General features: G+C 51.2%; 4 protein-coding genes across 10 annotated transcripts in view; 2 read left to right on the forward strand and 2 right to left on the reverse strand.

Annotated features, from left to right (window-relative positions):
- The window catches only part of cfap77 (cilia and flagella associated protein 77), a 12,296-nt gene extending 8,669 nt beyond the window's left edge, over positions 1 to 3,627 (forward strand). Inside the window, exons 9-10 of the transcript XR_014280064.1 lie at positions 3,218 to 3,348; positions 3,511 to 3,627. The gene's annotated coding sequence lies outside the window, so the exon portion shown is untranslated. The remainder of the gene's footprint in view (positions 1 to 3,217; positions 3,349 to 3,510) is intronic.
- On the forward strand, positions 1,004 to 4,797 carry barhl1a (BarH-like homeobox 1a). The gene is made up of 4 exons (XM_082554238.1): positions 1,004 to 1,072; positions 1,219 to 1,916; positions 3,546 to 3,747; positions 4,386 to 4,797. Exons 2-4 carry the CDS (start codon positions 1,553 to 1,555, stop codon positions 4,585 to 4,587), a joined length of 768 nt encoding a protein of 255 aa, XP_082410364.1. The 5' UTR covers positions 1,004 to 1,072; positions 1,219 to 1,552; the 3' UTR covers positions 4,588 to 4,797.
- Positions 4,798 to 5,156: 359 nt separating this feature from the next.
- On the reverse strand, positions 5,157 to 15,387 carry ddx31 (DEAD (Asp-Glu-Ala-Asp) box polypeptide 31). 4 transcript variants are annotated; one of them, XM_082554209.1, is made up of 20 exons: positions 14,291 to 15,386; positions 13,859 to 13,939; positions 13,163 to 13,296; positions 12,967 to 13,042; positions 12,837 to 12,880; positions 12,658 to 12,728; positions 12,155 to 12,264; positions 12,029 to 12,070; positions 11,184 to 11,248; positions 10,892 to 11,011; positions 10,696 to 10,802; positions 10,387 to 10,613; positions 10,139 to 10,291; positions 10,002 to 10,061; positions 8,986 to 9,036; positions 8,329 to 8,468; positions 8,166 to 8,250; positions 6,686 to 6,797; positions 6,358 to 6,604; positions 5,157 to 5,618 (listed from the first exon to the last, which is right to left on the reverse strand). In XM_082554209.1, the coding sequence occupies exons 2-20, from the start codon at positions 13,913 to 13,915 to the stop codon at positions 5,525 to 5,527; spliced, it is 1,995 nt and encodes a 664-aa protein (XP_082410335.1). In that variant the 5' UTR covers positions 13,916 to 13,939; positions 14,291 to 15,386; the 3' UTR covers positions 5,157 to 5,524. The 4 variants fall into 4 exon arrangements, with proteins under 4 accessions (XP_082410335.1, XP_082410334.1, XP_082410333.1 ...); XM_082554208.1 differs by having other exon boundaries at positions 13,859 to 13,987; XM_082554207.1 differs by having other exon boundaries at positions 13,859 to 13,987; positions 14,091 to 15,386.
- Positions 15,388 to 15,598: 211 nt separating this feature from the next.
- Positions 15,599 to 22,988, reverse strand: ak8 (adenylate kinase 8). 4 transcript variants are annotated; one of them, XM_082554224.1, is made up of 15 exons: positions 22,648 to 22,988; positions 22,277 to 22,456; positions 22,126 to 22,210; positions 20,974 to 21,023; positions 20,793 to 20,879; positions 20,534 to 20,602; positions 18,560 to 18,641; positions 18,405 to 18,476; positions 18,134 to 18,334; positions 17,285 to 17,407; positions 16,887 to 16,976; positions 16,454 to 16,595; positions 16,277 to 16,357; positions 15,946 to 16,075; positions 15,599 to 15,766 (listed from the first exon to the last, which is right to left on the reverse strand). In XM_082554224.1, the coding sequence occupies exons 2-15, from the start codon at positions 22,358 to 22,360 to the stop codon at positions 15,677 to 15,679; spliced, it is 1,386 nt and encodes a 461-aa protein (XP_082410350.1). In that variant the 5' UTR covers positions 22,361 to 22,456; positions 22,648 to 22,988; the 3' UTR covers positions 15,599 to 15,676. The 4 variants fall into 4 exon arrangements, with proteins under 4 accessions (XP_082410350.1, XP_082410352.1, XP_082410349.1 ...); XM_082554226.1 differs by having other exon boundaries at positions 22,277 to 22,370; positions 22,588 to 22,988; XM_082554223.1 differs by having other exon boundaries at positions 22,588 to 22,988.
- Between the last annotated feature and the right edge of the window lie 377 nt (positions 22,989 to 23,365).

The following is a 23,365-nucleotide window of genomic DNA, read 5'->3' on the forward strand; positions in this document are numbered from 1 at the left end:
GAAGGAGGTGGAGGAGGAAGAGGAGGGCAGAAGGGGGAGGAGGACAGGGGGAGGAAGAAGAGGAGGAGGAAGAGGAGGACAGAAGGAGGTGGAGGAGGAAGAGGAGGGCAGAAGGGGGAGGAGGACAGGGGGAGGAAGAAGAGGAGGAGGAAGAAGAGGACAGAAGGGGGAGGAGGAGGAGGACAGGAGTAGGAAGAAGAGGAGGAGGAAGAGGAGGACAGAAGGAGGTGGAGGAGGAAGAGGAGGGCAGAAGGGGGAGGAGGACAGGGGGAGGAAGAAGAGGAGGAGGAAGAAGAGGACAGAAGGGGGAGGAGGAGGAGGACAGGAGTAGGAAGAAGAGGAGGAGGAAGAGGAGGACAGAAGGAGGTGGAGGAGGAAGAGGAGGGCAGAAGGGGGAGGAGGACAGGAGTAGGAAGAAGAGGAGGAGGAAGAGGAGGGCAGAAGGGGGAGGAGGACAGGAGGAGGTGGAGGAGGAAGAGGAGGACAGAAGGAGGTGGAGGAGGAAGAGGAGGACAGAAGGGGGAGGAGGACAGAAGGAGGTGGAGGAGGAAGAGGAGGGCAGAAGGGGGAGGAGGACAGGAGGAGGTGGAGGAGGAAGAGGAGGACAGAAGGAGGTGGAGGAGGAAGAGGAGGGCAGAAGGGGGTGGAGGAGGAAGAGGAGGGCAGAAGGGGGAGGAGGACAGGAGTAGGAAGAAGAGGAGGAGGAAGAGGAGGGCAGAAGGAGGTGGAGGAGGAAGAGGAGGGCAGAAGGGGGAGGAGGACAGGAGTAGGAAGAAGAGGAGGAGGAAGAGGAGGGCAGAAGGAGGTGGAGGAGGAAGAGGAGGGCAGAAGGGGGAGGAGGACAGGAGGAGGAGGAAGAGGAGGACAGAAGGAGGTGGAGGAGGAAGAGGAGGGCAGAAGGGGGAGGAGGACAGGAGGAGGAGGAAGAGGAGGACAGAAGGAGGTGGAGGAGGAAGAGGAGGGCAGAAGGGGGAGGAGGAGGAAGAGGAGGACAGAAGGGGGAGGAGGAGGAGGACAGGAGTAGGAAGAAGAGGAGGAGGAAGAGGAGGGCAGAAGGGGGAGGAGGACAGGAGTAGGAAGAAGAGGAGGAGGAAGAGGAGGACAGGAGGAGGTGGGGGAGGAAGAGGACAGGAGGAGGAAGAGGAGGACAGAAGGGGGAAGAGGACAGGAGGAGGAAGAGGAGGACAGGAGGAGGAAGAGGAGGACAGAAGGGGGAAGAGGACAGGAGGAGGAAGAGGAGGACAGAAGGGGGAAGAGGACAGGAGGAGGTGGGGGAGGAAGAGGACAGAAGGGGGAGGAGGACAGGAGTAGGAAGAAGAGGAGGAGGAAGAGGAGGACAGAAGGGGGAGGAGGAAGAGTGTAACTGTCTTGGCGCTGAGATCAGCTGCTGATCAGTTTCCCTCGGATCAATACTCTGATTACTCTGATAGCTTTATTTTAAACCTGTTTTTTTTTTTTTTTACATGAAAATGACGTCAGAGTCAAACTAACGCGTTTCCGGCTGCTGTGGCTCCACACCTGCTTGGTCAGACTCACCTGAGTCCGGGCGGAGATGGAGGTGTCCGCCTCCGGCTGCTCCGGGTTCCGGATCGACTCTCTGCTCTCGCTCGGGGCGCTCCTGCCCCGGGCAGACCCTCCGGAGCTCAGCCCAGGGAACAGCAGCGGCTGCTCGGCGCCTTCATCCCCGTGGAGGGAGCCTGCTCCCCGGCTGGAGCCTCCGCTGCTGCCCGCACCGCTTCAGCTGCGCTCCGCCTGCTCCTCCTTCCTAATCCGGGACATTTTAGCGGACTCTCACCCGGGACAGGTCTACTCTGAACCGGGACAACCCGGGCCGGAAGCCGAGCCATTCCGGTCCGGACAGGATGAAGATTTCCAGGATAAAAGTCTCAGCAGCTCATCTTCAGACAGCGAAACAGGTAAAAACAGAGAAAAGAGTTTAAAGAAGGAGAAAGTAAAGTTTCAATCAAAATAAAAATGAGAATCACGCGGATTTTATTTTCATTAAAAACATCAGAAGGTTATTTTCTTCTTTCAACGACCAAGAAACCAAAGATATTTTTCACTCGTGGACAGAAATAAAAACCAGATGAATAAAGTCAGTGAAACAGAGAAACAGTCTCGTTATTACAAACCTTTTGTGTTTTAATTGAGAGAAATCAATCTGAGCGTTCATTTACTTGTTAGTCGAACTGTTTTAAAGCGAAAATAAAGTTTCTGCGTTACGTGTTTTTCTCATTTTGAGACAGAAATGAAATTCATAATCTTAAAGAGTCTTTATCATAACTTCTAATCGGTGATCGGGGTGGAAAACAAAGCAGCCTCCTGCCCGCTGACTCTGGGTCTTTTATTTTAGAGGACCTGCGCTTCTTTCTTTCACTCAGTTGAAACCGTGACTGATGGAGTCACGGGTGATCCTGCAGGAATCACGTGAAGTTAAAAAAGCAGCTGTGCACTACTTTACATCCCTGCTCTGTGTTTGTACTCAGGTACAGCTCATGCACGATGTTTAATCAGAGAGGATACAGCAGACCTGAGCAGTTTTCCAAAATAAAAGTTAAATCCAGGTTATTGAAGCTTATTGGTCAGATTTTATAATAATGAAACTCGGGAAATGTCACCAGAGTTGTTGTTGTTTGTTTGTTTGTTTTTGTGACCCATACAGAGAAACACAGCTTCATCAGCACCGAGTAAAAACACTGATCACGCAGGAATCTCCGTCACGGCTTCTGAACCTTGAAACCTTTAACCGGCTCCGGTCGCAGTGAGCTGCCGCTGGCGCAGCCATCAGACCTGCGGATGGTTCATATTTTTGTCTTTGCTGCACAGTTTGAAACGCGGCTTCGTTGTTTTGTGTTATTATTGTGTATTTTCAGGGTTTTTGTTCAGCTGCTAATCACAGCAGAGCTCCCGTGGGTGTGGGTCACATGAAAGCACCGCTAAAGTCATTTAACTTAAAACATTGTATTTGTTCATATTTAGCTTTAAACGTTGAAGCAGCTCAAACCTGCTGACTATGACTAACGGCCGTCATCACCGTGGTTCATCATTAAAGCTGTGACGCTTACCTCAGTACAAATGATTCTCTGACCACATTATCGTCATTTCAGTTCATCTTTTTTTGTAAAACTCAAAATCATATCGTGGCGGTTTCATTAAACTTGGCACGCGAACGCGAGCACATGTGATCACGTGATTCAAAACACTTTTAATCTGACAGCTGTGACGGAGATAAAACCATGATTGGAATCGTTTAACGAACAGCAGGCCGGGGTCGGTTCACTCTGCAGCCTCACGTCTGATACTTGGATCAGTTTCACACCACAGACACAGACTGTGGTCGTCCCTCGGGTAAGAACAACGCAACAATCTGATAAATGCTGTCAATCAATGTTCGCTTTTTTATTGATCACTTTCATCTGCTGAACCTCGGCTTTTAAAACAGAAGCTGAATCATAATAAATGACTATCATGAATGAGCTGTACCTGGTTTTTCTGTCGCCGACCAATCAGCTTACAGGACTAATGTGACGTCATTCCTACCTCAGTGCAGAGCGCCGGCTCCGACTCGGTGACGTCACGCCTCAAGAAACCTCGTAAGGCACGGACGGCGTTCAGCGACCAGCAGCTGGCGAGGCTCGAGAGAAGCTTCCAGAAACAGAAATATCTGAGCGTCCAGGAGCGCATGGAGCTGGCGGCTTCGCTGCAGCTCAGCGACATGCAGGTCAAGACCTGGTACCAGAACCGCAGGTAAACACACACCTGGTACCACAACATCAAGCAGATTATTGGTCGTCCCGGTCCTGGACTCGTGGTTGGTCATTATTTTGTTTTCTTCTTTATTAAAAAACTCTTTAAAGTTTACTGACATGAAATTTGAACCTGATCACATGACCGCGATGTGAGCGCGGACTGTGATCATCTCAAGGACGAACGCCGCGGTGACCCTGTGAGCGAAAAGCTCCGCAGCCTCAGTCTGCTCCAAACACTCAGTTTGTCATAGTTTTTTTCTACGCTCCAATCTTTGTGATGTCATAGAGGGGGCAGATACCCTGCCCACTGTTCTGTTAGTGAGGGGCAGCCAATCAGATGACAGCTGTCTTGAAGGAAGACAGAAGTTTCAGCAGAGGCTGATGTGTTCTGGGCGTTAAAGCCTGTTACACAGCTGGAGGAACATCTGCTTCCTGTCTGCAGGTTCTGATCCAATCGGGTCGCCTCATGTCTGCTGCAGTCTTTACGATCATGTAGACTCACGTGTGCTCCGGATGGAGGGAATTTTACTGCACATGTGCTGACACGTGCTGATTGGTTCAGGTCCAGTCACGTGACAGCAGACTGGGGTAAGGTGTGTTTGCGGTGAGTAACGTGCGCTTTGTTTTTCCCGGCAGGACCAAGTGGAAGCGTCAGTCTGCCGCCGGCTTGGAGCTGCTGGCCGAGGCCGGCAGGATGTTCCTGCCCACGCACTACCTGTACCCTCCTGCCCCGCCCACAATGAACCTATACCTGTATCGAAGCCACGCCCACCAACACCACCCAGCCCCGCCTCTGCTACCCCACATTCTCACCCACACTCAGCCCCTTCCCCACTGACTAGGACTGGTTCCCTCAGGAACAAACTGCTGTGGCGGTGCCGGGGCTCAGGAGGCGGGGCTCAAGCAAGGAAACAACAGTGACGTTCACGTCTGGACAGCGAGTCCAGGCAGGAGTGTAGAGCCGTGGTCGAGCCACGAACTTCTCTGTGCGTTTCTGTAGCTCTGACTTCGGTTTTTACATTTTCAATAAAGAAAATAAAGATTCTCATTGTTGTTTTCCTTTGATTCAAAGTGAAAGCGATGGCTCTGATTGGTTCCCAGGCTTGGTTTACAGCAACTCTGTCTGGTGAGCAGGCGGCACTCTGCTGGTTCCGACTGGGACGCACCTCCCCATCCTCCTCCTCCCAGCTGCACCTATGAGCGGCTCTCCTCTGAGCTCCTCGCCCCACCTCTAAGGCTGAACTGGCTTTGTTCCAGGAAGTAACCATATTTGGTCAAGAGCAAAATTTAAACCTCAATACAATAGAGCCCCCCCCCCCGTGAACACTGAAGCGTTGTCACGAGGATCTCGTCTGCTTTGCTTCAAAAGTGAAAACAGCTGGAAGAACACATCTGCACACAAACATCTGCACACAAACATCTGCTTTTATTAGCACGGGTTCATGTTGGGGATGCAGTACGGTGGCCCCTAAGGACAAATGACACAGGTGCACAGTCAGGAACAGGGCGGGGAGTCGGGGGCGTGTCCACGAGCAGCACTCGGGTTTCAAACTCGCAGCTTGGAGCGACAGAAACGTGCGTGAAGTGGTGAGGGTGGAGCGGTCCGATGGTCGTTATTCTGCGACCGTCTGAAACTCAAAAATCTCGTCACAGACCGACGAGTGCACCGGCCAACCAGCCAAGGCAGGAGGAGGAGCTCGCTCACACGTCAGCATCAATCACATCTTTCATATATTGACCATCGCCTCAACTGCTCAACATCAGACTCTTCTTCATCACTCCTCCTCCTCCTCCTTCTTCTTGGCGTCTCTACTCTCCAGCCCGCTGGAGAACTCTGAGCAGATCAGCCGGACCTCCCTCTGACCAAACCTGAGACACAGAGAGGAAGAAGGGCGCCATCAGCTCGTCGTCATGACAACAAGAACAGTATTAGTTTTATAATCAGCTTCTTTATACATGTCACACGCACACACACACACTCCTGAGTGGACGGCGTGTAAACGCCATGTGTGACTGAGGGGACCCACTTTGATTATGTACAAGCGTGTGTGTTTGTGGCAGTCATCACAGCAGGACCAATGAGCACGAGCAAACACACACACACACGCACACACACACACACACGCACGCACGCACGCACGCACGCACGCACGCACGCACGCACACACACGCACACACACACACACACACACACACACACACGCACGCACGCACGCACACACACGCACACACACACACACACACACACCGTGCTGCGTCGAGGCCTCGCCTGAGCGCTTTTACTGTCTCCATCTTTGTGTTTGAAGGCGTTCGTGCTTCCTTCGCTTACACGAAGCGCGTCGGGGCCGTGTGCTGACAAACGGCCTCACAGCTTCTGGGCTGATACGCCCTTTGACATCCTGACACGCTGTGTGTCTGTGTTCTCGTCTAGAAGGCGTTGAGCAAACGTTTGCTTCAGCGATGGAGTGGTGGAGGTGAGCGTGCGCTCAGCTGGTGACTGCATCACTTCAAACAGTCACACCTGCTGGTCCAGGTGTGCAGCGGGTCCATCCCGACTCTGTGTGTTTAAATTAAGGTTAGAACCCTCGGCTGCACAGTCCTCACTCACCTCTTCTTTCCAGTCAGCTTCTTCTGGTTCTGGTTCTTGGCCGGACTCCCGGTCTGCTTCCGGGCCTGGTTCTGGTTCTTCCTGTGGCTCCCGGAGGCCCCGGGACCGGCGGCGGCAGTCAGACCCTGCGGAGCGTCTCTGAGGCCAAAGCTCTTGGCGGCGTGGCCCAGGTGGAGCGAGCGGATGTGGAAGATGTGTTTGAGGTGAGCAGGGTAGGTGGTGTACGCTCGCAGGAAGGACTGCAGTGCTGTTGACATCACAGTGACAGGTCAGCCAATAAAACAGCAGCACATTCTCCTCACTCTCGTCACGTTCTCGGCGTCGTTACCTTTCTTGGCAGCCTGTAGCGACCGAGCGTCCGCGTGGACAAAGTTCTCAAACTCAGTCTGAAGGACGGTCGCTCGCTCGCGGACTTCCTGCTCCAGAGCTTTGGACGAACTCTGACAGGAAGAAGAAGAAAGAAAAAAAAAAAACACGTCAGACTCAGCCGTGCTCCGGAAATCTGCCGTCTGCGCCTCGAGCTCCCTCGCCTCAGCGCTGGAACGGTTTACTAAAGCACCACATGTGACCAGCGTGGTGCAGCGCCCCCCGCTGGGCTGCGTGGTCTGTGATGTCACTCATTGCTCTGACCCGTGTTAAAGGTGAGGACTTCAGACTGGGGTCGTGGGAGGGGCTACTGTAAGGTGCAAACCTGCTCGTCACAGCGCTGCTGAGCACGTGTGAGCTGTGCAAACACAAATGATTATTTTTAGCTGCTGCGGGTCGAACGTGCGAGCGCTCACGCCCCACACTGATTTATTCCTGTTTACTCCGACAGGGAAGAATCCAGAATTTTCAGACTGTGTTTGATTCAGCAGCTCTGCTCCCGCATCAGCACGAACATCGTCCCCACGGCAGCGTGCGAGACGCGCCCACGTACCACCTGATGTCTGCTCAACAGATGTTTAAATAAAGGTCGACGTGGAGAGAGAGGAGCTGAAATCTGTTCTGACAGCTACAGCGTGACGACACAAGCATCAGGTCGTGGCAGGTCACGCGTCATGGAAGCGGAAACATCAGAGGCTGAACCTGCTTCACACACGCCGTCACCACGGCGCTTTTGACTGGCTGACAGGAGCGACTTTAAAGCGGCGCACAGCAGGCGGTCTGGGCCGGGGTCTCACTCTCTCAGAGTCTTAAAGCTTTTTAAAAATACTACAAGAGCCTCATTAAAAACACAGCGACACACACAGGGGGATGGCCCGGCCGCCCCCGCAGGCGGGCTCCAGGCAGAAACGACACGCTTCCTGTGTCTGGAGACTAACGAGCAGGCTGGCGCCTCCTCGTCATCAGGGCATGATCTGCTCGCCGCTAAACACACCTTGTTCTTTAAGCACAAGCGGTGACCTCCTGCTCACGCTCGCCTCACAAAGCTGCGGCACCAGTCGCTAAGCCGATACCGGCTGGAATGGGCTGGTATCGGCTCGGACTGGTTGTTATGGGCGACCAGCTTCTGAAGCAGGTCTCAGGTGGAGATCGTAGCCGCTGCGTCACTCAGCATGCCCTGCAGCGCGCTAACAGCATCAGAGCTGATGGAGTCCATGATGGGAGCCTACATTCAAAAACGTCAAAGGAGGCGCCGCCTGCTGGTGCTATTCAGCTATTACAAGTTACCAGAGTTTACTAGGAGGCGGAGCTTGAATTGCTCAAGATAAAAAAATGGCAGAAATAAAAAAAAAAAAACAAAAACATTTAGTGTCTCAGCCAATCACATCTGATCACCAGCCTCACCCGCAGCCACCTGACAGAAGTTTTCGGAAGTGACCTACCTTGCTATGGTACTTGCCCCGCCCCTTGTAGACATCATCGAACATCAGACTGGACAGGATGTCCTGCAGCTTCATCTCTGATAGGCTGAAACACAGTAAGCCCCACCCACATGGTTAAAACCAGCACAAGTGCCACCCAGCATGACACTGCATGTCAGCAAACCTGATGTTGTGATTGGCCAGCTCAGTGATGAAGGCGGTCTCAGCGGGGGTGAGGAAGAGGAGGCTGCTTCCTCGCGCTCCAATCCGAGCTGTACGTCCGACGCGGTGAACGTACTCGGCCGCTGCGGTGGGAGGAGTGTACTGGGAAAAACCAAAAAGGTTATCAGTCATGTCCTGCTCGCTGATTGGCTAGATACATTATGTAGGTGCTTACGATCTGAGCCCGTTTATTCTGCACGCTTCCTCCTCCCCTTTGCGACACCTCTGAGCAATTACTTCAAAATTATTTCTGCATAAAGCCCCTAGTGGACATTACAGGAACTGCAGTGCTTATATAAGCCAATGACTCATCATCAGACTCGTACAGACCAGGAAACCTGGGTTAGCGTACTTGTTTACAGACCCCGTCTTCTGCTGACAAACGATTCAAACGACAGGTATCCGCCCCACACATGACCTCACTGCAGAGCTGCCACCAGATTGGCTACATCCACAAACCCATCATCACAAATTATTAATAAAGGCTCATCATCTGGAATCACAAGCCCTGCTACCCAACCATAACTCTTCCAGTCGTGACTCTCACTCATGCCATCCTTTTCAGACAAAATAAATCACTCGCTGCATCCTTCTGATTCATTCGATAACATAAAGTCACCTGAATAATCCAGGTGACCTGGGGCAGGTCCAAGCCCCTGGCTGCCACGTCCTGAAACAAAGAGCACACAAAGGAAGTTTACGGTCGTGTCCAAATTCATGGGCTGCTTCCTCCCGTCACAGCGACGCGCCGAAGGCCGTCCAAATTCGTAGACTCCTCTGAATGCAGCCGACAAATGCGTCCTCCTTTTCCCCGAATTTGAAGGATGGGTCGGGTGTGTCCAACAATGGCGGCTGCTACTAAGTTTTAAAATTACTCTTACTAATCTTTCTGGGTCACAAAATAAACGTTTAACATATTTTCAGGCAAGAAAGTAGCTGTGTAAACATCAAATATCTGCTCGGTTTATCAAGATATCGCATATTTGCAAAAGTGCTTCGACGTTTTCGGAGACGTCTGCTACCCACCAGCTCGACAGCGAGCCGGGAGCTCGAGGGTCACTGATGCGGCCGAGAACGGCACAACTCCCGGCACATCATGTTCAGATCACCTTCGCTACTCGGGTTAAACGTGATATAGGAGTCACTTATACAACCTAAAAATGTTATTGTTGGGCTTTTTTCAGTGTTTTGTTTGTTCGTGAGTAAATCGGTTTGGCTGAGATTAAAGTTATTAGATTAGATAAAACTTTATTTATCGGGTGGGTTCCTCCTTGGTTTTCACACGGCTGATTAAGCAGAAGTGTGAGATGGTCGAGAGTTTCCTCCAGTGTCCTGTTATATTTTAGACAGCAAGGAGCAGACGGCCGAGTTTATTAAAAACTCCACGAGACAGCGGTGACGCAGATCTGAAGGCTGGACCGTCCCATTTCACAGCCGTTTACTTCCGGCCTGCCCGACCCTTCTGAGGACCCGGCCCACGTAGACCGCGAAGGCCGGGTCCTCAGGAGGATGCAGCCCTGGAATTTGGACACGACTTACATATGTATTACATATATGTACAGTCATGTGTTGCGTTTAAAATACAGTCTGCCCCCTGGTGGTCACAGCGCACACTGCAGGTTAAAGGATACCGACCGTACAGAGCAGCACTCCCGACTGTGACGCCGAAAACTGCTGGAAGGCCTCCGTGCGGTCCTGGTGGGGAAAACAAACACGCATTTAACACTGAGAGGCGGACAGCAGCAGAAACGGCGGCAAAACGGCAGCATTACCTCCTGCTTCATGTTGCCATGGAGACGCAGGAACCTCAGCGGAGGTTTGCGATTGGCTGAGGGCCTGGAGAGCACAGCGGTGAAGAGAGAGTGAAGGAACTCGACGGCCTCGCAGCTCGAGATGAAGACGATGAGTTTGTCGTTCTGAGAAAACTGAAAGGAAAACATCGAGGACCAATCAGATTTTAGCTTTCCTTTTTTCCTTCCTGCCTTGTACTTATCGTTATGACCACTTCCGGACTGTTCACCTTGCATTTGTCCAGTATGAAAGCAGCCAGGCAGACCAGTCTGACCTTACTGGGAACCACCACCACAAACTGCTTCAGAGCCTCAGGCACAGCAAAGCTCTCTGATTGGCTGGCTCCTTCGGGGTCACATGTTACAGCGGAGGTGGTGGTGAGGTCAGAGCAGGGAGCGCCAGACACGTGGATGCTGACCGGGTCGTTTAAACACACGTCTGCTAACCGCGTCACACCTGAAACACACAGAGGCTGTTATACTGCCCTCTACGGGCCGACGGAGGAACTACAGGAGGGGCAGCACAGCGGTGGACTTGCCATTTGTGAGCGTCGCAGAGAGCAGCACGTTCTGTCGGGCTGGTCCCGCAGAGTTCAGGCTGTTTAATATGACCGTCAGGTCCTTCTCAAAGCCGAGGTCCAACGTCCTGAACGCACACATGGACATAAAATTAAGTCCACGCTGCAGGAGGGCGTCGATCAAAGGGAATCGGAGTCAACTACGCCTAAGAGTTACCGATCGGCCTCGTCCAGGACCAGCCAGCGGACGGCGCTGAAGGCGATGCTCAGGGTGTTTTTGATATGGTCCACCAGACGTCCAGGAGTCGAAACCAGGATGTTGATTCCTTTACGGATCCTGAAGACAGAATAATATTGTTACGACAGCATCGCTTCAGACGCCACAGAGCAGCTGAGAACAGACTCCAGCGGCTTCACATCTCTAAAAGCCTGGATCTGAGCTCTGCTGAGCGCCACACAGCTTTGCTCTTTTTCCAGAGCTGACGAACGAACGTGCTTTGTGATCACACCTGGCCTTCTCCGCTTTCCTCTTCTCTCCTCCCATCAGGACACCTGGGACGATCCAGGTAAACGGCTGCAAAGAGAGAGACACACCTGAGAGCGACTCATGCAAAGCTCTCGTTTCTCTGTCAGCTGCTGATTTCTATATCCACATGCGAAGCAGGAAGTTGTTGGTGCTACAAACCACAGCAAGCACACACCTCTGAAAAACGCAGAGCTGGGGCCGTGAAGTGATTAGTGAATTTTCAGAGCCACTGATTGTGGTGAATATTTGGACTTTGTGCTGGGTTGGTGGGACAGCCGCCCCTCGGGGGTCTATACTGGGACCCAGCCCTGCTTGTGGATCTGTGCTGCCATATTCTCTGCACGACTATGCTGATGCATTTTCTGTAAATGCAGTGAAGGATTTCCATAATCACCACATCCTAAGCACTATTTCATTCTTACAAAATGAACGTGGCCCACAGTGACACTCACTGGCTGACCCCACGCAGTGACGCGAGCACTTCCCGAGGCGTCCGGCTGTCATTCCTGCTCCCGTGTGGACGTCAGGAAACCCACCGCTGTGCGAACATCGACTGCAGCGCTAAGCACACTTTGCTTGGCTCGTCCACATGTCGGCCGTTGCAGGGTGGTAAGCTACGCTGCACACTTCCTTCATTACTTTGGTCTCTGACGTTGTGCCGCATTCTAACGTTTGACTGTGTTTGGTGGGTTTGTCGTGTCTGTGGTGGGACCGGAGCGTGTCCATGTGACAGAGGTAACAACTCGTTTAGAATGAGCGCCTCCATCTGCTTTAGGGACTTTAACCATAGAGTACAATATGAAACAACAGCTGTGAATACTGTGTTACCTTCAGAAGCTTCTGGAAGGTCTGGAAGGTCTGCTGGGCGAGCTGACAAACAGAAGAGCCAACCTTCAGCGTGTGAACAGGAAGTCACGGATGACACTACAGTGAAACGTGCTAATCTGACCGAACCTCTCTGGTGGGGACGATGATGAGAGCCAGAGGACCATCTGACCTGCTGACCTTCGGCTGAATCGACTGAAGACTCTGGACCAGCGGGACGGCGTAGGACAGAGTTTTACCTGCAGACACGTTTGGGTGGCTTTCATTAGGACATGTTGCTAAATGACTTTCCTCACAGTGCAATCTAATACAAACCTTCTTCCTCGTTACAGAGAGTAGTTCTGATCCTGTACGTTCATGTTTGAACATGTGACCTTCAAAAACAACACGACGCTGCAGGAACTAAACTGGGCTGCATCGATATGCACGTACGATAAACACCCACAAAAGGCCCGCAGACACACACATTAACAAGCCCTGACTCACCTGACTCAGGAGGTCACCTGGACACCTCCTGAGTCAGGTGACGTGTTTTATGTCCACCCAGAAGGAGACCCTCTCACCTGAGAACACCTCAGTGTGACTGATCGACCCACAGAGACCTGCTGTATCAGGTACGACAGGTGACTCACCTGATCCTGTCTGAGAGCGGACCACAGCATCGCGTCCCGCCAGGAGAGCTGGGATCGTCTGCTTCTGTACACTGAGTAAGTATTTTAAAAAACAAACAAAACAACAACATTGCAATGTCCCTTTGTAGAGTTTATACGTTGATCAGGTCACAGTCAGGTGTGTGTGTGTAAAAACCAACCTGGTGAGTGTAGAAATATTCATGACTTTGTTCAGAGTGGCCACCTAGAAGACAGAAACAGCCAATCAGAGCAGCTGACAATGAAGCAGCGATGCTGAACGTGAGACAGACGAAAGTGTGTGTGTGTTACCAAGTGAGGGTGCAGGTCGAGGTCTGAAAACGAGTCGGAGGTAAAAATCTTCTCCTTCAGCTGAGCGATGGCTGGTCTGAAGGAAAGAAGACTCCAAATTATTGATTACTGATCACTCCGGAACGTTCTGCAGTCTGAGCCAATCAGAACCAGCCGAGAAGCTGGTTCAATGAGCCAATCGGAGGCGGAGCTGCACCTGTGGATGTCTGGGATGTCAGGGTTATGTTTGAAGAGTGAGGAGGTCTTGATGCCGCCACGTCCCGTTTCCTTCGCTCCATCCTTCTTCTTCTTCTTCTTCGGGGTCCCGTCTGTCCTGTCACTGGGTGGAGCCTAAAAAATAAAGACAGTTCATATGGTGACCCCTGTGGTCATGAAGGGAACTGCAGCCTTTATTCTGTGGCTCTCTGCAGTTGCCATGGGCGAAAGCTGTAACTAAGAAGTGAGGTTAGCAGGTTAGCAAGCTATGATGACATGAAGGCAGCTTCCCCTGTTAGATCACCATGGTAACGGCTTCTGAGCACATCACCTGGTTCAGAGTTTGTGTTTAAAATCCACGTTCTGATTGTGTTGCTGCCTCTCAGTGAGACAATGTTGCCCACATGAATCAGTCACTAACCACTGAATCAGCTGTTCCTCTGATAACAGTGGGCGGAGCTCTGCTGATGCTTTTCATACAGAAGAAGAGTGAACAGGCTGAAAGCTGAAGGGCTTAACAGAGACAGCGGTTTGGATTTACTGAGCCGGCTAACAGAGGAAACCTGGATCTGCACCTGCAGGCTCCTCCTCCTTTGCTGCCACCTGCAGTATGAAGGAGCTCCTCCTCTTCTCTGCTTTCTGCGGCACCTCAAAGTCACAGAAACATCAAATGAACGCACTGAGAGAGAGAGCTCACCCATGGCTGCTGAGCCTTCTGACGTTTCCGTTTGTGGGATGGCGGTGATGACGTCATGTCGCTGGAGCTGTTCCGACACAACTGTTCATCGGAAGATGACATCATCAGAGGTGTGCGTGTGTCCACAAACTACAGGTAAACACAGAGCTGTGAGTCACTCTCACACCAAACTCCATTCACAAACAGTTTGAAGAAGAGCTTCTCTTATTGGTTCAGCTGCGCAGCAGTTTACCTTCAGTCACGTGTAAAACAGCTGTGAATTAGGCCCACGAGGAGCTTAACCCACCACAGAGCGGCGTGTTTAAAGTTCGACACGAGAGCGCGCGGCTGCTACCGTTGACCTGATGCTAACAGAAACTTCCGGTCTGCGAAGACCTTTCAGATTAAAAGAAAAAAATTAAAAAGAGGAAAACGAGACAAATAAATACTCACTGTGAAACTCTCCACACGTACAGACACGCGTGATTAATGCTTCCTGCTATGTCACAAACCCCGCCTTCTCTGCTCAGCAGCTGATTGCGTGGACATGCGCAGTAGCGTCATCTCATTCCGGATACACACTCTAGTAATAAGGGAGACTGCCTGCGTGTAAAAAACACTGACATACTTTGGATGTTATTATAAACATTTATATCCTTAAACTATTTCAGGGAGTCAATCAGAGGGAGGAACATCCTGCTGTCAGCGAGAACACTGGAGGGTCGGGCGGGCGGTGCAGCAGGTGTGGTTTGAGCCTCCAAGTCACACTGCAGGTGAGCCTGCAGGGAGTGCAGCTCCGGCCTCCTCCAGCAACACTACTCAGAGATTCTATTCTTTCCTTCAGGGTCCGCCACAGCGGACCATCTCCAGCTCCATCGCTCGCAGCATCCTCGTGGCTCTGCCGTCAGAATGGTTTCAATAACTTCCCCGCTCAGCTCCAGAACCTGGTCCAGATTCTCAAGGAGAAACTTTCCTCCAATCAGTGCCGTCAGGTGGACTTCATGGCAGGAGGAAGAGGAAATGAGGACAAACTGTCCATCATCCATCAAACGTCCCCGTTCCCTCCTGCTCCACGTCCTGTTGTCAGCAGGAAGGCTTAAAAATAGAGCTGTCAATCAAACGGCACGCCCGGCCCCGCGGGGCCTCAAACCGCCGCGGCGGAGGATTAATTATAGTCATTTACCCAAATCACCGCTTTGAAACGGCGGCGAGCGTCTGAGTGAGGTTTCAATCTCGACTTCAGAGGTAAACGGAGATATTTTAACATGAAGGCGTCCTAAACTGTGATTACTGCTCTCACACGGGAGGAGACGGCAGCGAGCTGACAGAGACGTCAATGGCTGTCAGTCACGCCGAGGCCGCCGACACACACCGCCATCAGAGTACTGATACACTACTGATGCTACTGCATAGTAGTCAAACTATTACTTGTACTACAATGTACTGATGCTCGTAGTACTGAGCATGCTCAGTGCAGCTGAGTGAAACTGTTGTTGATCTGTGAGATCAGCTGACTCGGACACCCACAGGTGCTCAGTGTGTGTGTGTGTGTGTGTGTGTGTGTGTGTGTGTGTGTGTGTGTGTGTGTGTCACAGTCGTGCTCAGGTTTCCCCGAAACTTCCGTCTTTATTTGTTTCTGTGATTTTAGTAAAATGTGCTTCAGACTTTTACTGGAAAACAAAACACATGGGCGAGTGGGCGGAGTCAGTGAGAGCAGGTCAGGTGGGAGCTCTGCCTGAAGAGAAGCATAACAAACACAGGGAGGAGCAGCACATGCTTTATTTTTACAGACAATCATGTGACCTCCGCTTGTTCAGGTGAGTCCAGGTGAGTCAGAGGTCACTCAGAGGTCAGCCTGCTCGCCACGGCCTCAAACACAGAGTGAGGGTCCTGATCAGCATCGATGTGAATGGCCTCAGGATAGACAGACTGACACACACACACACACACACACACAGAGTTAGATTTTCACCTGCGGGTTACAGCTCATCTTTGCTGCTTGTTCTGATCTTATGATCCATGGGTTTAAATCACAGCTTTGTTTTTGGCCTTTTAGTCTTTGTTGTTGTTCCTAATGTTTTGCCTCCATCTCTCTCCTGTGTGTGTACCTGCAGGGCGGCGCTGTGGAGCCTGTACTGTTTCAGTCTCTGTGTTACAGACTCCATGCTGTCCTCAGGTCGGGTCTTTAGTCTGTGCTGAACCTCAGAGCTCGGAGCCGGCCGAGTCACAGGATGGAAGCTGCACACACACACACACACACACACACACACACACACACACACACACACACACACACACACTCAATACCACCACTGCACCATCAGCACTGTGTGTGCCTACACATGTGTGTGTATTACATCACAGGGCCGACAGCATGATGCAGACGTGTTCTCCCTGCAGTGGGAATTTTCCCGTCACAGGTAAATCTGAGTTCCTGACCTCTGACCGCTGACCGGGTCTGTGGCTCTCAGACTGAGTCTCTCCAGGCAAACGTCATCGGTCAGCTCCAGGAAGAAAACCCTGACAGTAAGAGGAGGACGAGACGAGAATGCGAGCAGGTTAAAAGGATTTCGGAGTTTTCTGGAGAACGGCTCCGTGAGTACAGTGAGCCTGTACCTGTTGGGCTGCTGGTGGCTCTCCTGCAGGCTCCGGGCCTGCTGCAGGTCGCAGGGGAAGCCGTGCAGGATCCAGCCCCCGCGGGTGCAGTCGGGTCGGCTCAGCCGCTCCTCCAGGACCTGCAGCAGCAGCGAGTCTGAAACTGCAGCCACAGCGGGGTTAGTGTCGCCCTCTGGACGCTAGCGCACACGGTCACAGCCGGCCGTGCCTCGGCAGCGACGGTCGGAGGCTTATGTCAGCTCGTACTGTCTCTGCCCCCCTCCCTGATTTCTTTTTTGCACATTAGTCACACCATAAACATGTCCAAAAACCCTCTGGATGGTCCCACACACTTGTGGGAAACCTTGTGTGGACTGACGCGAGACGAGCGGCACTTTCTGGAAGGTTTGATAGAGAACATCGCAGCCGCAGGCAGACATGAGTGTGTGCTCACCTGGACGTCTGTCATCCAGGTACGCCTGGACCTCTGCTCCTCGACTGGAACCAGCTGCAGCTACAGACCTCAGCAAACGACCACAGCTCACTGACACACACACACACACACACAGTAAAAAGTGAAAACAGTCTTCGTCGTGTGACCTTTGGCCATTCTCATTACTTCCTCCACCTGAGCGAAACCTCAGATTTCACTCTGACCTATATGTGACCTGACAGGACATGCTTTTCATCAGTGTGACCTCTGACCCTTTAAGGTCTCTGTCATATCTTTACATGTTACAAAGAGACTGTGGCAGGTTTGTATTTAGCAGCAACTCGCCCGGAGCTTCCTATTGGATGCACAGTGAGCCTGAGCTGGTGTCCCTCAACTGTGACCCCATCCTGGCTGCGTACCGTCCACCATCCCGTACTTCTCTGACAGCAGCTGGGCTTGACGGCTCCTTCCAGACCCCGGTGGTCCCAGCAGGAGGATTCTGGGAGTTCTGGAGCGCTGACGAGTCCGGACAAAAGCCAGCACTAAGAGAAAACACACACACACCAGTTAATGCTTTACCTGAATCAGCAGGTAGATCACAGAAAGAACGAGCTCAGGTGTATGGAGCACACCTGAGGACAAGATGCTGGAGCTGCCTGCTCTGTGACTGTTTCACTGAGGCATCATTAAAGAACAGTTTCATTCCTGCAGCACCGTTCATAAAGTTCATAAAGCCAAGCGCCAAGTGTTTAGATGTGTCCGAGGCTCCAGCCAGCAGGCCCTGATCACATGACCTCTGGGACCTGCAGGATGTAGTTCAATCATCATAGAGTCCAGGTCCCCTCAGAGTTCCTGACAGAGGATTTAGTAAACGGAGCAAGGGGACCAAGAGCCTCCGTCAGGTACAACTCTGTCAGGGGCACGAACAGGGCCTCCAGCTTCTTCTTCATTAAGATGGAGAAAAACTGTCAGACATCCAACTTTTAATAGAGTCCAAGCACCTCTGCAGGATCTGGACACATGTCTCGAGGCTTAGAGCAAAAAACACCTGAATATCATCTGCATAGCAAAGCTGCTCAAAACGTGCTGAAGACGAGCAGAACCAAAACTGTGGCACACCGCAGGTCTGGGAGGGAGGAGCCTGAACCTGGACTCAACCACAGGAGAGCATCGTTCACACCGATGATGCAAACACTCCTCACTGACCAATCACCATCTGTGTGTGTGTGAGTCTGTGTGTGTGTGAGAGAGTCTGTGTGGGTCTGTACCTTGCTGGTAGATGTCAGCGTGTGGTTGGTCGCTGTCGATGACCTTGAGCACGTGCTGATAGGCTGATCTCAGACCCGTGACCTCACAACAGTAACGGTGAAGCTTAGCAAGTCTCTGTTGGTCTGTCAGACTCCTCCCCTTCTCCAGACGCCGAGTGATAATGTCATCATCTGGCAGGATGAAAGTCCGATGGTAGATGTCTGCAGACAGGAAGTGATGTCACAAGGAAAGAACATATTCACTGATGTTTGATTATGGGCGTGGGCTTACCCCCAGTGATTGCGTCGACCAGCCGTCCGCAACTTCTCTCCATCAGCACGTCATCCGCCGCCTCGAGCATCACTGATGACACATACCACAGCGTGATGTCACACAGGAAGCAGCCGCGCAGGGCACAAAGCGTGATCTCACTTCCTGTTACTTACCAACGTGCTCGGGGATGACTCCGCCCTGCTGCAGACTCAGAGCCTGCAGGCGAGTCTGAGGGATTCCCTCCAACACCCAGCCCTGCAGTAACACACACACAGACGTCAGGCTGTGTGTGTGTGTGTGTGTTGGTTCAGAGGTCAGCATGATCCCATGCTCATGAGCAGGTGATGCGTTCAGTCTGTCTGAAGAGTATCTTCAGAAGCCTCCGTCAGAGCTCCAACTCTGAGCTTCTGCACGTGTCTCTGATTCAGTTCAGCTTTATTGACACAGAGCTTCACAGAGAAACCCACCAATCAGACCCCTCTATATGAACAAGCAGGAAGGAAACAGGCAGAAACCTCCAGCAGAACTGGGCTCAGGGAGGGGCTGCTAAAGGGTGCACTGTTAGGGGTGTGGCCTGTTAGACTGACAGGTGCCTGCTCTCTGTTCTGTCCCGGTTCTGTTGGAAGCTCTTGGAAGTGTGTACTAACGGTTCATCTTCACCTGCACATCCACGCTCCTGCCGGACGCAAAGTTGCACAATTTAATGTGACAGCAGCAGGCGGTGTCCTGACGGGACCTGTCAGTCATCCTCAACACACACACCGACACAAACACACACACAGACGGTCCCTGGTGTGTGTGTGACGAGTTTAGCCTGCAGCCAAAAACAGCTATTAGCAAATCAAAGAAGCTGCTAATGACACACACACACACACACACTCTGACGGGTGGAGCTGTCTCACTGAGATCTTCGCAGGAGTGAGTCTCACATGAGAAGCTGAGATGTGACGAGCCGTGTCCATCTTTCGTTTACAGTCTGAGGTGTAAACAGCTTCTGTTTGTTCTGCTTCTCTGAAGTTTTGACACAAAACGTTGTTAAAGCTTTGCTCGCTAATGTTGCAGCAGAGCAGTTCAGTATTGGCGTACCTGTCGAAACCAAGTGAAAGCAGAGTAATAAAGATCAGCCGACCTGTGGCGGTGGCTGAGGGTAGCCGAGGGCAGGCAGGTATGTCCTGAACCAATCACAACACATGGTTCTTTCCCTTCATTACATAAAATGTTCCCTCAAACTATACCAGACTGAAGTCTCGAACACCGCTCTCTTTCCTGACCTTGTAGAAAAATCAAGGCAGTGTATTTCATTTTGAATGTACTCTGATTGTTAAACATGGAATAAACTTCCTGTCTGCCATGTTTGATCACACGGGTCCAGCAGCTGATCCACGTCTGTGGCAGTTTCTGTTTCTTTATCGTGTAGAGACACAGACGTATTGTTGAACTTCTTCACACTGAGCAACAATAAAGAAGCAGACTAGAAACCCCCCTGTGGGACTGCAGAGCCCTGAGCGGACACCACAGACACCCCCCCTGAACCTGTGCTGCGACTGGGTCCTGCTCAAAGCTGCAGTAGTGCAAAAGAAGGCAGAATTCTTCCAGACCTCCTGCAAAAAGCCCCGCCCTCTCAGACCTCCCGGCAGCGCAGGTAACCTGGGACAGGTGCCGCCGATCTCGCTTGCAGGCGAGTCTTTATTTGTCTGGATGCGTTTTGAGCACGATGCCGCCTGAAGGCGTTCAGTTTGTGTCGCTGTTGTTGTGACAGCTGCTCCTCCGTCTTTCATTGCCTTAAACTGATCTGAAAGCAGCCCTCGCAAACGGGACGTGATGCTAACGAGGAGCGTCGGCGAGGAGCGGCCCGTGTGAATATAACACACATGATGTGACAGCAGCATCCCTTTGATCAGCCCGTCCTCGGGGAGAACGCTGCTCGGCCTGCTGGGAATCGTAGTAGGACACAACGGAGACCAGAGCGCTAATTATCATCAATCACAGACGCAAGTGAGGCGGGTAACGGGGGACGTTTCTAACAGGGGGGACGTTTCAAACGGGTTGTGACATGTGGCACCGACGATCTTTGACCCAGGTCTGTGCGAACACGGCACAAATGTTTAATGATGCTTTAAGCTAACCGGACTGTGAGGCTGACTCACCCGGTGGAAGCAGTCCATCTCCTTCAGCCTCTGCTGAACCAGTCCAACCAGCACCCCCTCCGAAAGCTCCTAAACACACAAAACACAGGTCACACGGGCATCAGGATGATGCACAGAATGAACAAACGGGCTCTAGACAGGAGGACCAGGGAGGGGTCGGGCGGTTTGGTCACAAAGTGACAACACTGAGGTCAGACTTCATCACTCCGCTCAGAGTCAACAATGATCAGATACAGACATCAGGAAAAAGCAGGTGTACCTGCTCGGCGTGCAGCTCTGATCGGTACTGCAGTAAACTGCCTTCGGTCACGTGAACAGCTCTCAGCTCGGCGCTCAGCTTTTTGGCCTGAAGAAAACCCCCCAAAAAACATAGAAGAAGAAGAAACGTAAACGAGCAAGCGGAGGTCAGCTGAAAGTTTCCCACGCTCACTTGAACTCACCACGGTGTGTTTGCCGACAGCAGGAGGTCCCAGCACCATGACCCTGGGGACTGACACAGATCAGACGTCAGAAAACAAGCTGGTCACATGACCTGCAGTCTGACTGTTTCCTGCTGCAGACGCTTGCCAAAGATCACCACCGATTGGAGAAATGAAACACCTTACTGTCCTTAAACACAACACGCTGCATTCAAAATCTCGTGGACACACGACCACATCAATATTTCAGAAGAGCGTTGAGAGCGACGTCAGAACAAAGAACCACGACCTATCATTAGCGGTTTGTGAGTGCAGTGGTGTCCGTCTGTGCTGATGTTGCTGGAGTCAGAGCGCCCCCTAGGGGCGGCATCATGTTTCTGCCTCGGCTGTGTTTCGGTCCTTCTCTTGGCCCGATGTATTTGTTAGTTTGTGCTTATTTAAGCTTTTTATTGCTCATTGTGTAGCTGACGTCAGAGAACCTCGTGTGTTTGTGTCTTCATCGTTGCCACTGTTTCCGGTGCTGAACTCTAATCCTAACTGAACAACGGTTTAGGACTGACACTAAACATTTCAGATGTGCATAAAAGCATTTGTAAAACGTGGTGTCTGATGAGCCCCATAGTTGCGTCTCATTTTTAATAACGTCAGAATAAATTCCTGACTCAAAGCTTTACAGGTGTGCGAGCGTTTCGTTGGAGTTTCCAGATATCGCAAACGTCCTGTATGTGTTTCTGTGATAAAAATGATGAATTAAGGCTGAGACCATTTTAAGACTTTATATTCTGCCCGGTCTGCGTTTAAAGACAATTTTAAAGGAATGCTTTAAGCCATAGGTGTCAGACTCTGGCCCGCAGCCTAATTACTTTTGGCCCACGAAGCCATACAAAATTACTATCAGAGCTGGCCTACTGGTATTATACAGCTAATATATATATTGTTTAGTATTAAGCTTTGCTGTTCCATATTCAGTTTTTCAGCAAAACGTGTTTGAGTCCAGAAGAAAAGATTCATTCTTATATCTGGAGGAAGATTTTTTTTTTCAATAAATATTAATGTTAGCCCGCGACTTTGTTCCAGTTTTGAATTTTGGCCCACTGTGTATTTGAGTTTGACACCCCTGCTTTAAGCGATGCTAACAAATAAAAGCCATCAGGGACACGACGGCGACCTCACCATCATCGCTGCTCCTCTGCAGAAGCCCGATCAGGTAGGAGATCGGATCAACAGGCTGATCGATCACCAGGCTGCACAGCATGCTCTGAAACACACACACAGTGAATGTAGAGCAGCTTCACGCGTGGGAAACCTGCAGCTGCACCTTTACCTGCACCAGCTGGGCCACGTTGTGTTTGTCGGCGTAGACGAACGCCTGAGGAGGAATCCTCAGAGGCCTCACCGTCTCATCCATCAGGAAGTCCCTGAAAGCACCACCAGGCCCACCACACACCGATCAAACACTGATATTCTGTCCCGACTCCCCTGAACGCCGCACACCGACCATCTCCTGTACTCAGGGTTAGGGAGCCAACGGGCCCACGAATAAAGGGCTGTCAGCTGAATACACAACATACACTAACACACAACTGTTCAAACATTTTCTGACAACAATAAAACATGAATGTTTTAACGGTCAACCTGATTTTATCTTTTAAAAAGTTGACGTCCGCTTTCAGAGCTCCACTTCCGGCCTCTCACCTGTCCAAACACCTCTCACCGTTTCCCAGGAACTTTCTGTTGGCTGCTGAAGCGCGGGAAACATTAACAAACGTCTCGCGCTCAGACGTATCCGCTAAAATCCGAACTTTGGCACAAAAACGACGTTAAAACCAAAAATAACGATAACACCAAAACCCTTCCCGCCTCTTCGCTCTCGGGACGGTCGCTACGACGCGTTGGTCGGTTGCTAGGGAACGACGTCATCACTGCCAGTGCAGGGCAAACGGTGCAGAGTTCACGAGGGGACGTTTCTTGAACGGTTAACTAAGGACGATCGATCAGGACCCGACTGACGTCAGAAAAGTCTCATTTCCGCACGTTTGGCGCATTTTTAATCACCTGAGCCAGAACCTGGAGAAAAATGGCGCCTTTAAATCCGTCAGTGAGGAAAACATCAGGTTAGTTTTCCCTATAGTGTCAAATATTCAGATTAAAATACCCGGAAAATACAATCACCCCCAAATTGCATATAAAAATTAATATAAAACAAAGATTAGTAATAATCTAATTATAACAAATTTAATTAGTAATAAATGTCATATTCATGGTGTCAAATATTAATAAGAGAATTCATTTAGAAACAAAGTTCACAAATTCCCTTAAAATAATGTTGGTTTTCAAATATATCTTAAATGTGTGGCAAATCTTTTTAAACAAAGAGCATTGAAAAGTGTGACAACTTTAACAAAAAACGCAC

This window comes from Aulonocara stuartgranti, assembly GCF_965226115.1.
Source record: "Aulonocara stuartgranti genome assembly, chromosome: 12".
Lineage (NCBI taxonomy): Eukaryota > Metazoa > Chordata > Actinopteri > Cichliformes > Cichlidae > Aulonocara > Aulonocara stuartgranti.